The sequence below is a fragment of the Mauremys mutica genome, chromosome 18 (assembly GCF_020497125.1).
Source record: "Mauremys mutica isolate MM-2020 ecotype Southern chromosome 18, ASM2049712v1, whole genome shotgun sequence".
NCBI classification, from domain to species: Eukaryota; Metazoa; Chordata; order Testudines; family Geoemydidae; genus Mauremys; species Mauremys mutica.
The window spans coordinates 15,475,963-15,492,238 of record NC_059089.1 but is presented as its reverse complement, the minus strand read 5'-3'; the positions used below and the strand labels follow the sequence as shown (position 1 = coordinate 15,492,238).

At 44.4% G+C, this 16,276-nt stretch overlaps 1 protein-coding gene across 1 annotated transcript in view; it reads left to right on the top strand.

The window, feature by feature from the left end:
- The window catches only part of MEGF9 (multiple EGF like domains 9), a 73,740-nt gene that overhangs the window by 49,545 nt on the left and 7,919 nt on the right, over positions 1–16,276 (top strand). The window contains exons 3-5 of the mRNA XM_044992164.1: positions 7,892–8,031; positions 12,417–12,560; positions 14,066–14,338. Coding sequence (XP_044848099.1) covers positions 7,892–8,031; positions 12,417–12,560; positions 14,066–14,338 — 557 coding nt within the window. The remainder of the gene's footprint in view (positions 1–7,891; positions 8,032–12,416; positions 12,561–14,065; positions 14,339–16,276) is intronic.

The following is a 16,276-nucleotide window of genomic DNA, read 5'->3' as shown; positions in this document are numbered from 1 at the left end:
AACAACCTTGGAAGACCCCTTCTATTGAATCTTCCCCGGAATCAGTCTGTCAGGAGAGGATGACTGCCTGTGCAATGGGGAGTGATTCTATCCCAAAGGCTCCTGCGTCTCCTGGGATCTTCTCCACTGGCTCGGGGCCTCTGTGCTGCATCTCCCTGACAGCATGGCTCCCCGGGAGAAGCACTGTCATTGCTCTCCCCAGCCACTGATGCTCCTAGGATCCCCATTAATAGTGTGGAGGAGTTAAGACAGTCCAGACTCCAGTATCTCAGCTGGCTTATCCATGGAGCTTGTATAGCACAATGCCAGTGCCCTAGGCCCCCCTCTCTGAAGCCACATATCCCTGACCCCAGGGAGGGGGTGACCAGTGCCCGGGGTGGGGGAGATGGCACTATGGAGGCGGTACTTTTGGCCAGACGATCTGGCCCTTTGACATTTATAAAATGCCCTTTCAGAGCTGTTAAGTATTCCGGCTCCGGTGATGGATTCCATATACACACATTTTATCCACTGGCACAAAGCAAGGAATGTTTCACACAATGACCCAATGTTGGCTACAATAAAGCCGTCCTTCTTCTCCCTTCCACAAAAGGAGCCCTCAGTGAGGTTGCATAATGGGCTTGGGGCTTCTTTGGCATCTGAATCGGCACAGAGAAGGTGTTATTAAATTAGCACTGGGGAGCAAGTGTTTGGCTTCTAAGGGCTGTAGTGGCACCAGAGGAGCAAGGAGATGAAAATGAACCATGTGCTAATGGCTCCTCTGCTCTTCTTTTCCGTATCTGTTAATGTCCCAATTAATTAACCTGAAAATCAACCTGTAGGTCATGATGGTTGTGTTAGGGCTCAGCATGCTCATGACAAGTATTAATGGTGATGTTTCACCATGAAAATGTCCCATACAAATTAGTAGTAGAATGATAACTCTGCTAGAGTTGGGTGTAGCATTTTTGTAGCTGGGTTGGTCCCTGGATAAGGTGGGTGAGGTCATATCTTTTTATTGGACCATCTTCTGTTGGTAGAGAGACAAGCTTTTAAGCTTACACAGATCTGAAGAGCTCTGTGCAGCTTGAAAACTTGTCTTTCACCAGCAGAAGTTGGTCCAATAACAGATATTACCCCACCCACCTTGTCTCTAACTTTTCTATAGGCAGTTTGAACTGTCCTAGAAAATTGAATAGAAAATTTTACCCCGCTCTTGAATGCTATCAAATGTATTTAATAAAAAAATCCTATAGAAATGGACTCTCGCAGAGATTCCTCACTTGTAAAGAAAACCCAAACTATTACAACTCGCTATTGATTTTCTGTAAAAAGCGACAGAGTCCTGTAGCACCTTATAGACTAACAGATGTATTGGAGCATGAACTTTCGTGGGTGAATACCCACTTCGTCAGACACATGCTCCAATACGTCGGTTAGTCTGTAAGGTGCCACAGGACTCTTAGTCTGGTTCTGTAAAAAGTGACAAACACGGCTCCCCGTCTGATACTGACTTTCTGTATCCCATAGCACTATACTGTCGGAACAGCTACTTAGGACATGTTCTTGCCTCCTCTCATCTATCCTGGGCTCATCACAGCCTGAAGGCCCTTTTGATGTGGGAAACTCTCCCACTGACAGCAGCAGGATCTCATCAAGGTTCATTGTACTGCACGATGTATGGATCACAGTGTGACATACCTGTATGTCTACACTGGAGTTGGAGATGTAATTTCCAGCTAGGTTACATGTACCGCTCTAGTCTGATGGCGCTAGCGTGCTAAGAACAGCAGGGTAGCTGCAGTGGTGTAAGTGATAGGATGCGTTGACTGTCCCAAGTTTCAGATGGGATCATATTCGGGGCAGCTAACTCACCCCACTGCTCATGCTGTCATGGCTGCACCTCTATTTATTTTTAGCACACTGGCTTGATCAGAGCTAGCATGGGTATGTATACCCCAGCTGGCAGTTACACCTCTAGCCCCTGTTTCACATCTCAGCCAGCCCGATATTTTAAGGTTATTTTTCCTAACAAGCCCTTAGGTCCCCAGACAGCTCTCTGCTGTGCATTGCAGAGGATAGCACATTGCACAAACCATAAGATGAGAGAGATTGTGGTGGTGGCGGCGATGGTGGCAGCAGCTGATCAGAAGGTGCTCTGCAGCTTCAGGACATGGCGTGGGGTAGGATCAGGGGAAGGAGACAGGCATCAGCTGCTCTCTGTAGTATGGTCCCTGTGTGTCCAGGAAGGTTTCCAAGTAGCCCGCTGACAGCCAGAAAAATGGTCCTGGATGGTTGCCCAGCCCCCCCCTCGGCCCTTGTGACTTCACCCTCCATTGCTGTCAACAAGGGGATCACGTTATTGCCATTACCAGTGTGGGCCATGTAGCAACCCAGCTCCTGAATGGAACGATTTGGCCCACGGAACTGTTCAAAGATCCTCAGATGCTTCTGCTCTCTCTAGGTGCCTGAGCCCTTGTCATTGATTAAGAGGGGTGGGTGGGAGAGGGGCATCCCTGCCCCCCAAGGAATGATTCGGAGGCAACTCTGCAGAGGTGTGGGGTTTCCTGCATCCCATATGGCCATTGCCTCTGGGGGCTAGAATGCAGCCCTGGTGAACGGAAACCAAACCAAACCAGGTTTTACAGGCCCATCTGGTTCTGGTGTGGGGTTCTCTTTTCTGCAAGTCTTTTACCTTGTTTACGTCCCGCCCCCTCCACCCCTCGGCGATTGCCCTACAGACTTTCCATTCCTTTATCTGTCCAGATCATCTGAGAACAATGTCCACACACAGTAATATTTCTGTGTTCCTCTCCTTCTAACTTGCGCTGTTTCCTTCATTCTAGCCCTGGTGCACCGGGTTCTTGATGATCTAGCCTGTGGAGTGTTCCCAAACCATATTCTCCAGCAGCTGTTAGGCTCCATATTCTGTGCTACTCCCCTTCTCCGTCAAGGTGACTCCATTTAAATCTCTGTGCTCTGCTAGCATACAGTGCAATGGCGCATCAGCCCCAGACTTTTTAAACCCCTGCCATGCTCACGTGCTGTTAGGGACCGAAATTGGGCTATTAAATGTGCTTGTGCCTTGCAATGGCAAGAATTTTTTTGAATCACTAGGTGGTGTCTGACTTGAGTGCATTGTAAAATCCATGCACCCTGTATAAAGTATATACTGTCACAGATCCAAATAGAATCCCAGGCGGGCAGCCACCTTTTGGTACCAGAAATCAAGATTTTTCCAACAGGGCCCTCCACTGCATGAACGCCGAGAGCTAAAAACTTGTTGGCTTCCGCGTGGTTAATCATTTGAAATAGTAACCAACCAATTCATGTTGCTGTGTCTTAATAGTCTCCCTCCCCAAAATATTCCTGGCTTGTACTGCAAATCCAATTCAGTTCTCACTCTTCAAGTATTAAACTGTGGGTCTTTTCTTTCAAGTCTTTGGATTTTTTATGGGCACAATTGCTCTGGTAACAGGGCTTTTTTTGTGATTTCAGCGTGTTTATACCGTTGACCTTTGCTTCGAAAAGTGTTCAATAGTCTTCACTGGGCTGGAGCGCTGAAAGGCAGTGTTGTAAGGGCTTTATCCTATAGAAGCAGTGACCACAGGCAACGCTTTATATTTGCTGAGTGATTTAATCTTACACATGCAAGACTTGGCTCGATGCCATGTGTAATGTGGAGAAAAGTCCTCCTAGAGAAGCACTGATACCAAACTTTCCAAAACTTTTTAAAAATAACTTCCTATCCTGCTATTTTTAATCTAACAAGTAAAATCCATGGGTGTTGTCCCAAGAACACTACATTTAAGTACAGAGGAATCCTAGGGGGAAAAAAAACTTTGTTTAAAATGAAGCAGGAGTCTGGCTGGAAAGAGGTTGCTGGGGAGGAGGGTCCTGTTAAAATAAATGCCTGGTCAATATTAAGGTGAGAAAATAGGGAATGCCCCAGAATCAAGGGAAACGAGCCCAGGAGGCTAAATTTGAAACAGCTGTAGGAAATGATTCTGTAAACTCTTACTTGTGGGACTACTCACATGAAGGACTGGGCCCTTAATTAGTACGCCATCTCCGAATACTGTCCAGAGTTAAACCTGGTTAGAGTTCAGTCTGAAATCGGCAATAGCCAGGGAGAAGAAGGGATGTGTTTTTCAGCTGAAATTTGAAACGAGGCAGAGAGAATCAGCGAAGCAGAGAGTGACCAGGACCTGTTCTGACTGAGCTATGCCCTGTGCAGGAACAAGAGGGATGGGGACACTTTGCACTTACCCTATCTTTGAGCCTTTGGGCTGCTCTAACTTGCACCTGGCTGCTCATGGCCACAAGGAGCCATTTCAGAAACTGGGATTAGCTCCAGTATTTCCCCTTTTCCTCTGATCTCTAAATCAAGGGAAATTCTCCAGGGGCCATAGCCACCCAGTTTATGGCCTCTTTGCACTGCTGGAGCAGCATAAAGGAGCCAATTCTTCTTTGCATTATGGCTCCTTTATGCTACTCCAGCAATGGCCACTGGGATTTAAGAAACCTAAAAACCACACTGCCGAAAGAAGAAGAGTTGCAAAGGACCATTCAAGATGGAAATGCATTCGGCACATCACCAGGGTTACATCTCACCATGTGTCTCTCCTGCTGCATCTCCCTGGTAGCCAAGTTCCTAGCGCTCCTCAGTGTATTTCAGCTGACAATCCCCGTGAGATAGGGAAGTGCTGTCACCCCCATTTTATAGACGGGGAAGTGAGGCCCAGAGAGATCAGGTGATTTGCCCAAAGTCATATGGGGAGATTGTGATGGTGCAGGGAATTGAACAAAGGGCTCCAAAGTTCCACACTAGCCCCCTTACCGCAAGACCATCCTTCTTCTAGGGGAGCAACATGTGTGTGTTGGGGGCAGGAGGGTTACTTGTCACTTTCACACAGGTACAGTGCAGCACGGACATGTTATCCCCTTAGCCTTCCTCAGGTTCCTAGTGCATTTGATGATCCAGTTCAAAATTGCTTTACTTTATTAAGCCCTCCCTGGGCTTGCTCCAGTCCCCCTCACAGACCTGGTCTGTTTCCTCCCTCTCCATTCCTGCCTGCCCTGGTTAGCCCTGGCCTATTCTGTCTCCTCCTTCCCACAACTACTGCCATTCTTGATGAGAGAGCCGCCTTCTGTCCATGCAGAATAGTTGTGGGAGGGCAGAAAAGGCTATGATGTAGCCATGGTGGCGTGTACAATGGATTTCCGCCTTGAATGGTCGCTTGCAAGTTGTCTTCCTTTGGCAAGAGTCAGTATGGGAGGATTTAGGTTTATTAAATCCCTCAAAATTGTAACTTCCAACCACATTTGTGGTCAGGCTCATGCTCTACTTCCTTCAACCTCAGCTGTATAAATAAACCTTCTGTAATCTTCTGCACGCTGGACACAACGCCACTGTTGCAATCATCTTGTTCTTAACTGATGCAAGACTGCAACTTGCCAGGACCATAAGTAGATCCTTGCTTATGACAAGCTCAAACCAAAGGATGTTAAGAATACACCGTAACACTTTTGACACTAAAAACTGCTGTTTCCTCGCCTCAGCTGTTTTTAATGGCCATTTTTCTGCTTCAGATAACAGAGTTGTATCATAATACCAGGGAGATGAAGGTCATATAAGTACCTTTTATTGTATTTATAGTCTGTGTGTTGTAATAGAATCTAGGAGTTCTGATTCCTAGCGTTGTGCTTTAACCATCACTGCAAGCTTCCTCTCTGTTCTGTCTCAGATGAGTTCTAGCTTATAAATCCAATGTATTTCAGTCAGTGTGTACAATGAAGCTAGACTAGTTCATGGGTTCTTGACCTGGGAATCACAACTATTCCGCCCTTGTCCGTACTGGTAGATGGAATGAGGTCCCAGCTAGAGGGGAAAGAGAGTCCTGCTATGGCATAGGTTTAGAATGACAGGTCTAGTTGGTTTCACTTTCTGACTCTATCAGTCTTGTTTTCTACGGAGCTGTTAGCTCCATCACACTGTAGCTCTGTGCTGCAAATCCTGCAGGAGAAATGTTCAAATGTAAATGAAAAATGGTTTCCATTTGCATTGGGTTTAAACATCATGAAAACATTTCAATTAACTTTAGGTTTTGTGAAACCCTGTTTTTATTGTCAGAGCTATGTTTTGGGACTGAGCTGCCTAACAGCATCTCTTTAAATTCTGCCTCTGCCGGCTGCAGTTCCTGATATGACGTGATAGGCTAATGAAACATATTTCTTACTCTTTTCTGTAATCAGTCCATTAAACGTGTCTGAAATTCATATTTTGAAAGTATTTCTTTGTTTAGCCTTGGGCTAGATTTGTGGGTGGGTGGCTTTGGGTATTTCCTATTTTTGCCAAGCAAACTATCAAGAGAAATACCAAAGTATGTTAATTTTTTAAAATGGTTCTGTCCAAAAACACTGTAATCTACAGCGTTTAATTAAAAACAACACATAAATAGTACATCCAGCTATTCTGGACCTCAGCCTCTGTTAGTGTTTATCGGCTTTTCATAGATGCGGTTAGTTGTCTCTTCTTCCCCTGCAAGAACTGTCCAGAATAATTGATGTTTGTTTAGGATGGCACAGCAAATGCTGAGATGCTGAATAAAAGGCAGGGAATTAAGAAGCACTGGAATGTGTGTTATACATGGATATGTATATTTTTCCCTTCAATAGCTCCTTCCATATGGAAATCTCAAAGTGTCTTACATGCATGAATGGATTAATCCTTAGAACTCCCCCCCCAACACACACACACACACACACACACACGATAAGGCGGTGTATTATCCCCATTTTACAGGTGGGTAGATCAAGACCCGCAGCTGTTCCGAAGCACCATGGATTGGCTCTGTGATCTTTGGCAAGTCACTTTGCATCTCTGAACATCTGTAAAATGGAGACATTACTTACCCACGGTTGTGAAGTGCTTTGAGATTTTCAGGTGAAAGGTGCTACGTAAAGGCTCATTGCTCCAAAGCCTGTTGAGGTCACTGGAAAGACCCTCATTGCCTTCTGTGGGCTTTGGAGCCGGCTCATAGTGGTTGAGGTTGAAATAGAGCCTAGTTCTAGTCCCCATTCCAGTTCCGGACCCTGGAACCACACTATCATTGCTATAGATGGCTGGGCTGGTCCAGAGGAAATGACATTGCCCGTTTCTCAAGGAGAGCCTTTTAAACAGTTCTGAAATATTGGGATAGCCGGATATGGTGGGGGAATTTTCTTCATTTTTAGTTTCCAGCCTGGATCAGAACTTCAAACATTGAAATATCTTTGATCTCACAAAATTTCCAGTCTGGTTTTGAACACTCAAAGCGGTTTGTAGAAGCTTTGGTTAAGCATCTGATTTTAGGGGGTTACTTATCTGAACCAAACTCAAACTCCGAACTTCGTCGTCATCTTTCATTTGCTGCTACATCGCAGTAGTGCCCCATATGGTTTAGGTGCTTTCCAGTCACAGAGGAAGACAGTCTGTGTCCTCAGGAATTCACAGTCTGACAAGGGTCATCCATTGCTAATTGATACCTAGAGATGTGAAAGTCAATGAGAGAGCTCTTTCAAAGGGAGAGATGAGTCATTGAGTTGCTGTGCTCAGAAAGAGAACATTATCAGCCGATAAAGTGTGAACGGAAAGCTAATACAAGGTCAAATTCTGTGCGCAGTTACACCCACCCAACCCCATGAACTCAATGAGGGGTAGTACAGGTGTTTTGTACTCCAGTAGTACTCCCTTGTGTTTTATATTCCAGCAGTTACATTTCTGGTGAACATTTGCTGCATGTGCATGACATTATAAGAGGAACAGATTCCCCCTCGGGGAAGGAGAGCATTGCACCCATGAGACTGAGAACAGAAGTTACCGAGTCGTCAAGCACATTTAAATTTCTTGTGTTTTTTTTTTCCTTCGCAGCTTTGGAAAATGCCAGTGTAAAGTTGGGGTAACCGGCTTCAAGTGTGACCAGTGCTGCGATGGATACTACTGGGTCAACCAAACCAGCTGTGAACCATGCCAGTGCAATAACTATTCCAACAGCTGCAATGTCTTAACAGGTACAATACTTCTGACAGCTTAGAGCCAAATTCTCCTCCATAACATTGGTGGGGCTTCATTGAGGTCAGCAAGGTTGCAGTGGTGAGTGAGTGGTGGTTTGGGTCCTTACCATCTATTCTAGAGTACATCTACATAGCAAGCAGAAACCCGCAGCACGGAGTCTACAGGCTTAGGCTCAAGTGGCTCGATTCTACGGTACTAAAAATAGCTGCGTAGACATTTGGGCCCCTCTCTAGGTTTCAGAGCTCAGGCTCCAGCCCAAGCTGGAACGTCTACACGGCTATTTTTAGCTCCACAGCCCAAGTCTATAGACCTGAGCTCTGAGACTTGCTGCTGTGGGTTTCTGCTTCCTGTGTAGATGTACCTGTAGTCAGCTGTCCCTTGATTTCTGCCATTGTATTTAGAGTCATAGAGTTTAAAGCCAGAAGGGACCACCAGATCATCTAGTCTGACCTCCTGTGTAACACAGGCCACTAAATACCACCTAGCCATCTGCACACCAAGCCCAACAACCAGAATTAGACGAAGTATTACAGCCCTCAGAAGACTAATCTCTCCAATCTCACCCCTTTGATTTGTATCTTTCATTTAATTGTACTTGTGCATAGGGCATAAAATCATCTACTTGCACCACAAACTTGATCATTTTGGATCTGATCCTCTTCCCACTGAAGTTGGTGTGGGCTTTGCCATTCACTTTGACAGCAATATTGAGCCTTTATTATGTCTAGGGCTCCAACTAGGAATCCAGGGCCCCATTGTTGTAGACCCTATACAAACACATAACCAGAAGACGATCCTGAGAGCTTACTTATTGCTGTACCTTCTATTCCCCAGAAGTATGGATTATTCAGGTGTTGGCTGAATGCAACCTGTATTGTCACAAATAACACCATGAGCGCTGCAGAAATGGGCCATTCATACTTGTTTCTGGTTTTTAATGCATTTGCCGCCCGTCCATTTTGTGTTGACTTTCCTTGAACATTGTGATCCATTTAAACACGTTTTCTGTGCTGAAAAAAGTAAATTGCCTTTCTGGGTCCCTTCACACCAGAACTCCAAAGAGAGAGAATATCATGTGACTTACACGACCTATCCCGGCTCAGCAACAGAGCTCCAATTTTGAAATTCAAACTTAAATTGATGAGCCACAGAGTAAAATAAAACTCACCAAAATTTTGTCTAGTGAGTTAGAAATAGAAATGAATTCAAGAAGTTTGCAGCTTGTTTGCCAACAGCCTGTGAGCAGAAAGACACAGAATTAATCAAATGAATTATTTGTTTGTAATTATTTGCTCTGTTCTAGTATTTACTACTACATTATCTGCACATTTCTAACAAAGACAGAGTCAATATTGACAGTCACAGAATTAACTCTCAGCAGATAACACCCTCATTGCGTTCTACAGAAGAACAAATTTAATGGGAAATCTAGCAGATATTAGAACTTCTTTCGGTGTGGCCTTGATTCAGCCAAGCACTTGCTCATATACTTAATTTTAAGTATGTGATTGAGTCCCATTGAAGTCATGGGACATAAGAACATGTTTCAAGTTAAGGTGTGCTGAAGTGCCTGGCTGAGTCAGAGCCTTTGTGTGTTTTTTAGCTATTTGATATGAAATTACATACCAAAAAAAGAAAACAAAAAACCAGCTAAGCCCTTGATCTTGCAGTCAGTCTATGGAGGCAAAACCCTTTGCCATGAGTGTCAAAGGTCCATCTTTATAGATCAAATTGCAAAATCGAAGCCTAACCATGTTACTGTTTAATCTATGATGGAACGGTAGAAAGTTCCTATTCTTTCTTCACTTGCATTTCCTTTTTATTGCTGAAGCAGAAAAACAGGTAGTAAATTAGATCTGATTTCTAACAAGTAATATATGCATGTAGCTCTTGATATGAACTAGAGATTGCACTTTGTTTGACCTTTCCAGCTTTATATAAAAGTGTGTATTCCTTGTCAATGTCAATGTTTCTACTGCATTTATACTGTGTTGTGGGCTCCCTCTTGTGGCTATTTGAAAACCTACATTGTTTTGACAAATCCCAGTTGGATAATGTGACGGAATTTCATATAAAGGATGTTTTCTCACAGTATGTTGTATGGATACAGGTTCATTAGGTTTTAGTGTGTTAAAGAGAAAGTAGTTAGAGCAGGCAGACTGGAAATCAAGAATCCTGGGCTTTATTCTTACACATACTGCCTAGTATAAGCCACTTCACCTCTCTTGTGTCTGACTGTATTCATCTGTAAAATAAGTGTAACAACACCTACCTAACCGAGGAGCCACCAGGCTTAGTTAATGCTTGAAAGGTGCAATCAGAATCGAAATTGTTCTGAAATATTAATGCTTTCCACAGAGAAGAAAGTGATCCCTGGTCCAAAACCTTTAGGATGCTTTGTACAATTGAGTGACCTATCGGTCCATTGGCAACGCAGCCAGTTGGAGTATTGCAGAGGAAGATGCTTGGAACTCCTGCTGATGGGAAAGGATGTGGTCTTGAAATGGAGAGGTCTGCACAGCAAATGTGTGCAGCTATTCCAGATTTAGGGCAGCATAACCGAGAGCAGAGTCTAACTCAAGTGCCTTAAAACTGAGTAGGTGAGACCCCCTCTAGTAGTTGACTCTCCATGTTTCATTCAACCCTTGGTCTCCATGGTGAGATTGCCAAAAGAGGTTGCAATTAGGTGGTGGTGGTTTCCATCGTGTGGACATCTCTCCCACGGAGACCACCAGCTCATGTCATACAGACCACTGCACAAGAAGCAAATATTGACTAGAAGACTGAGTTATGGAGCACTGCAAGCATCCTTAGTCACCACCAGCCTGCGTCATATGGTCAGCTGGTTCCAAAAAGCAATACCCAGCCAGTTATTCATTCTCCCATTAATCGGCGGATCAAATACCAGGACAAATTGTATTTGCTTGGAAACTCCCAGTCCCCAGGGTCACTGGTGCACCAGCAAAGACAGACAAAGGGTAATGTAATGTACCTGGACTTGCATGATGCTTGAACAGCCTTGATTGATGTTACAAGGAACTATATTGTGTTTAAATTCTAGTCTGAACATGAACCTGATGGGGATTTTATATGCCTGGTTGCTGTTGATACTAGCATTCTCCCCCCGAACCCTGACAGCTTAGCACAGCAAGTGAGCACTCTGGAACTACGCTGCTCTGCACCATCCTGGTTTGCGGAGAGGCTGCTTTTACCTTTCAGAGGCTTGTACTTGGGATTTAATCAAATAAGCTTCCCCTGGGTCACCTCCACCCCTCAGTAAGAGGCTTGTTGAAGCAGGTGATGTTCCTGTTGATGGATGAGTTTTCGATAGGGGGCTGCATTTATATTGCTAGCAGGATTGGCTTCCTTTGTTTGCAGTAACATCAAATGGAATTTGACAAAAGGCTAGATCATGCCACAAAGGCACAGCCTCTAGTAAGAGGCAATGTGTTGCTTTGCTGTTCCAGGAGCACCCCAGAGAAGTCATTTTGGCTCAGGAACCCCCAATTCCTTCTCTGCTCCCCCAGCCTTTCTCCAGGGGGTTAGACCAGCAACAAATGCTCCCCCATGGCCCTGGCTCAGCTCTGCTGGTCAGTGCATTGGGAATGGAGCCACACCCCACGCACTCAGACCCAAGGTCCGGGTAACCTGTGTAAGGGGGTTCTTACTCCACCTCATGTCCTCCTATCATTGCAGCCTGCATCGCATGCCCAATCTCCGAAACTTGAGAGCAGTGCTACTGGCATTAGCAGTGAGCCTGGTGTCAGTGAATTTTGATTGGCAGAGAGGCCAAAGACAGATGCAACATAGACTTTTAACTGAATTCTTTGGTTAACTTAAACAGTGACATTGCAGTGATAGAACAAATGTACAGCAGAAATCAAGGGAGCTGTCCTCGACATCCCCAGGGTGATCCTTACAGGGCCTTAACTCATCATACTGACCGTTACAGGTATTCCCAAAGCACCAAAAATCAGTGGGGCTACTACTAATTGCATGAATTTATTACTATAGGTAGGCCTACATTTTCAAAAGTTTCAAGTGATTTTTGGGTGCTTATGTTTTTGACTGCCTAACTGGGGGCTGGTGGTCAGAAAGTATTGAGGTGCCCCAAATCAGATCCTTTGAATGTGTCTTAGGTCTAGCCCTAAGAAAAGGGACATCCAAAATCACTAGTTACTTGGGAACATTTAGGCTGTGCAATATAGATCAGACAGACAGACAGACAGACAGACGACTGTCTGTCTGTCTGTCTGTCTGTCTGTCTGTGTCTCTCTCTCTCTCAAATATAGATGTAGATATTTAAAAATACCCTTGATAAAATGTTCTGCTGCCGCTGTTGCTAAATGAATCGTCTGTTGTTTTTGTTGATTTCTCTTAGGCACCTGTTTGAACTGCCAAGGAAATACAGAAGGAAGCCACTGTGAAAAATGTAAGGTGGGCTTCTTTAGAAGCATCCTCCCAAGCCACGAATGTAACCGCTGCCCATGTTCAACAGTGGCATCTACCGGCAGTTGCCAAATAAGTAAGGCTCTTCTTGTATGCTAGTGAAAGCAACTTCTTTCAATATATTTCACAGCTAAATTGTACTCAGAGCTGATTATTCTAGTGCGCCAGTTTGTAAGCTTTGCCTTTGAATCCCTATTTCATGGGAACTGGAGTATGTTATTGGAACTGACGTGACATTTAGGAGTGCAGGATTTATTGACCGTATTCTTGGAGTATTTATGATGCTTCTTGTGAGAGCAAGAAACCATTGAAAAATCTCCCTTGCTGCAGGCGTTAGCCATTACGTATTACTGTGGTTATCCTGGTGGTTTCCACTGCTAGTTTTAAGTGTCTTTATTGTTTTGCAGACAAAAAGACATAGATACAGTGGAGAGCTAGTCTGTGTTATCAGCAGTGGGTGAAATTCATCCTTCTGCAGAAAGTTAGCAACAGGCCTATGCAACCCTTAATTCCTGCTTAAGTGGAACTGAAGCAGCGCGTAGGCAACATGCTGGCCCTTTGACCAGGGGTAAATTTCACCCAGTGTGCACAGAAAATAGACCTGCCACAAATAATCTGTGCTGTTTGCTTGGCTGCAGGGCTTGTGATGTCTGTGCCTTACAAGTTTTGCAGTGTAGCGTTGAGCTCTTGCCACCTCATTACTAGAGAGATAGCAAAGGGGTGATGAGATGAGATTAATCAGGGGGGAAATTTAAGCTGCTGTCCCTGGCCATGTAAGAGACTCCCAAGAGAAAAGAGACAGAAGCCCTGTTGCTTGGGATTTTCAAATTAATTTTGGACAAAATGCTAGAAAACAAACTATTGGGATCAGTCCTGCACTAGTAGGGAGATGGCCTAGGGTAGTTTTTCCCAAACCTAGTAGGTGGTTGGTCCCTTATTTGAAGACTGAATTTTTGTGATGCCCATACATTTACTATAAAAGCAAGAATAAGGAAATGTATTAATGATAACAAGGCTAGGCCTAGTAATTTGTGTGTGTTTTCAAGAGGTTGGTGGTGAATACTTGAGTTCTAAGGCAAATGGTGTGAGGGAGAGTAACCTTAGCTTTAGGTTGTAATAAAATTTTCAACTCCTTGTGATTTCCCCCGCCCCGCTTCCCCAGGATGAGATGATCTAAAAAGTTCTTGTCCATTCATAGCTTCCATGGTGTAGTCCCAATGGGCCAGATGCTCCATGCAATCCATCACTCAAGACAGATGTGTCCTGAAGTAGTAGTAATCTCAGATTGACTGGAAATATGCTAACTATACTCTGTGACTGGGCACCAAGATTTAGAAACCTAAACATGTTTTTTATTTTTATGGGGCAGCATAGATCTACAGGGCTGAACAGAAAAGTCCCTGCTGCAAAGCGCTTACATTTTAAAGACATGAGCGTTCAGCTTTTACACGGGCGATCTCCCATTGACTTTAGAACCTGACTGCAAATCAGTGTGATGCAGAGCAAACATGCAGGTGGTACAAGGAGCATTCTTTCACAGGGCTCGTTCAGTGATATATGCGATATCTCTTTTTTTTTCAGAATCTGGTCAACACGCTCCAACGTGTGACCGATGCAAAGCCGGATACACTGGCCCGAACTGCGACCAGTGTGACAATGGCTATTACAATTCCGACAGCATCTGCATTAGATGTAAATGTAACGGGAATGTAGACCCAGAGCAGTCACCCAAGGTGTGCAAGCCAGACACAGGGGAATGCATTGGCTGCCTCCACAACACGGCCGGGTTCCATTGCGAGGAGTGTCAGGAAGGTTATGTCAGAGACCCGGAGGGAGCCAACTGCACCAAGAAAGGTAAATGCTTCTCCTTGAATCAGTGTCCGTGTTTCCTAACCAGATCAGACACACGCAAGCTGCCTGGGGGTGGGGGAAGGAATATTGGGTATATTTATTCCTGGAGGGATTTGCTGTCGAAGATGAAGCAGCTTTAGCATCTTCCAAGGTGGACAAGGGAACTCATTCCTTTATAAGGGCCAATCCAAGGGGGAAGCTGGAAGAAAGTTCCCCCTGTAGCCATTATAATGTTTTCTCAAGCTTCATTTTCAGCTTCATTTTACCGAGAGCCTGTCTGAACATTGCCTGCGTTGAAAGGAGCAGCATGATGTTTCTGACGCACGGCTAATCTTTGGCATTCTGGAAATGGTTCTTGACAGACAGTTCTCTCTACAGCTTGAGACAGCAGGCTGGGGGAGGGCAGAATCTTCTAGGTTTCGGCACAGAAAAGTATTTAATAAAGTTCCTTTCCTGCAGTGAACTTTTGTGTGTGTTTTCATGCGTGTTTGTGCGCATGTCTGTATGAAAAGAGAGACTAATATATTCATCTTGCTTGTGTTATACAGAAGGTCAGATTAGATAATCTAATGATCTGTTCTGGCTCTAAAATCTGTGAATTGGAGATTCATCTCGGTTTTCAGTAATTCATCTGTTCACCAAAACTGTGGCAGGCAATATCATGAAATAAACTGAAACAAAAAATTATGTATAATTTGGTTTGTATCCTGATTTCTAGAGCTGGATGCAAACTCTTAACCCCCCAGTGTGTTGCGTTATTTGACTACATTCAGTAGCACTTCTCACGTCAGCAAGGATTTACAGGATTGGCACCTTTATAAAGGCTTTTTATCATAACACACAGTGCTTCAAGAACTATCACCTCCGCTTTGTAGCTGGGAAACTAAGGCACAGAGCGGTTAGCAACTTGACCAAAGCCACACAACAAATCCAGTGGCCGAGCAGGGATGTGAACTCTCTATTGCCTGACTTTGAAGCCTCTTATTCCTCATCCTCATTGCATCTAATACTCTCAGGTGCATGGTGGTAATGAAGAGGCGACCTTATAACAATATAGCCCTGAATAAAATGATAGAAAGTTCTTCTCCCAGTGGTTGTCAGTAAGTTACTCCACTAGATAGACTGCAGGCTCCATGCACATGTGGTTGTACATAGGAAGGAGAGCGCAGAATTCCAAAACACATCAGGACCAAATTCATCTCTGCTGTTCCAAGAGATTTAATTCAAAGGCACTACAATAACCTTCCTTCTCTTACTAATTCCTGAATGGACAGACTGCAAGATTGTTTTCTGTGTGGGGAAAAGAGATGATTAGTAAAAAAGTTTAATATTCATCTGCTGTAACTTTATGTATGGCTGTCTCTGCAGGGTTGCAGATAGCAATTTCACACTGGTCCATCCGTTGTAATGCATTGGTTTTGTGTGTCAGGGACTGACTGACCTTGTTCCATAGTAACATACATGCCTTTGTTTTTGAATGACCCTTTCCAGCCTGCACCTCTCCTGCCACTTTAATGACATGATGAGATAGCTGATTACTGACTTGGGGAAATACTGCCCTCCCGTCTCACGGGCAGCTGAGGCAGCTATCATGTTTCCTTGACACCTGTTTTCCTTTCTTTGTTAATATTTAAAAGATCTGCATTTTTGTTCCCTGTTTGCTGAATGTTGCTCGAGATTTTAGGGCCAAGATTTTCAGAAGTGACTAGTGAATTTGGAGGCCTCAATTTTGGGCAGCCCAACTTGAGGCAACTAAAAGGGGTCTAATTTTCATGGGGTGGATGCTCAGCAGGCCCTTTTAAGGAGTCTCAGGTTGGATACTGAGAAAACTGGAGCACCGAAAATAACTAGCCACTCACGAAAACTGATCCTTTATATTTGCTTAGTCACAAGAGCAGACTAAAGCAGGATCCTTGAAGCACTCGGGATTTGGGCTTTAAC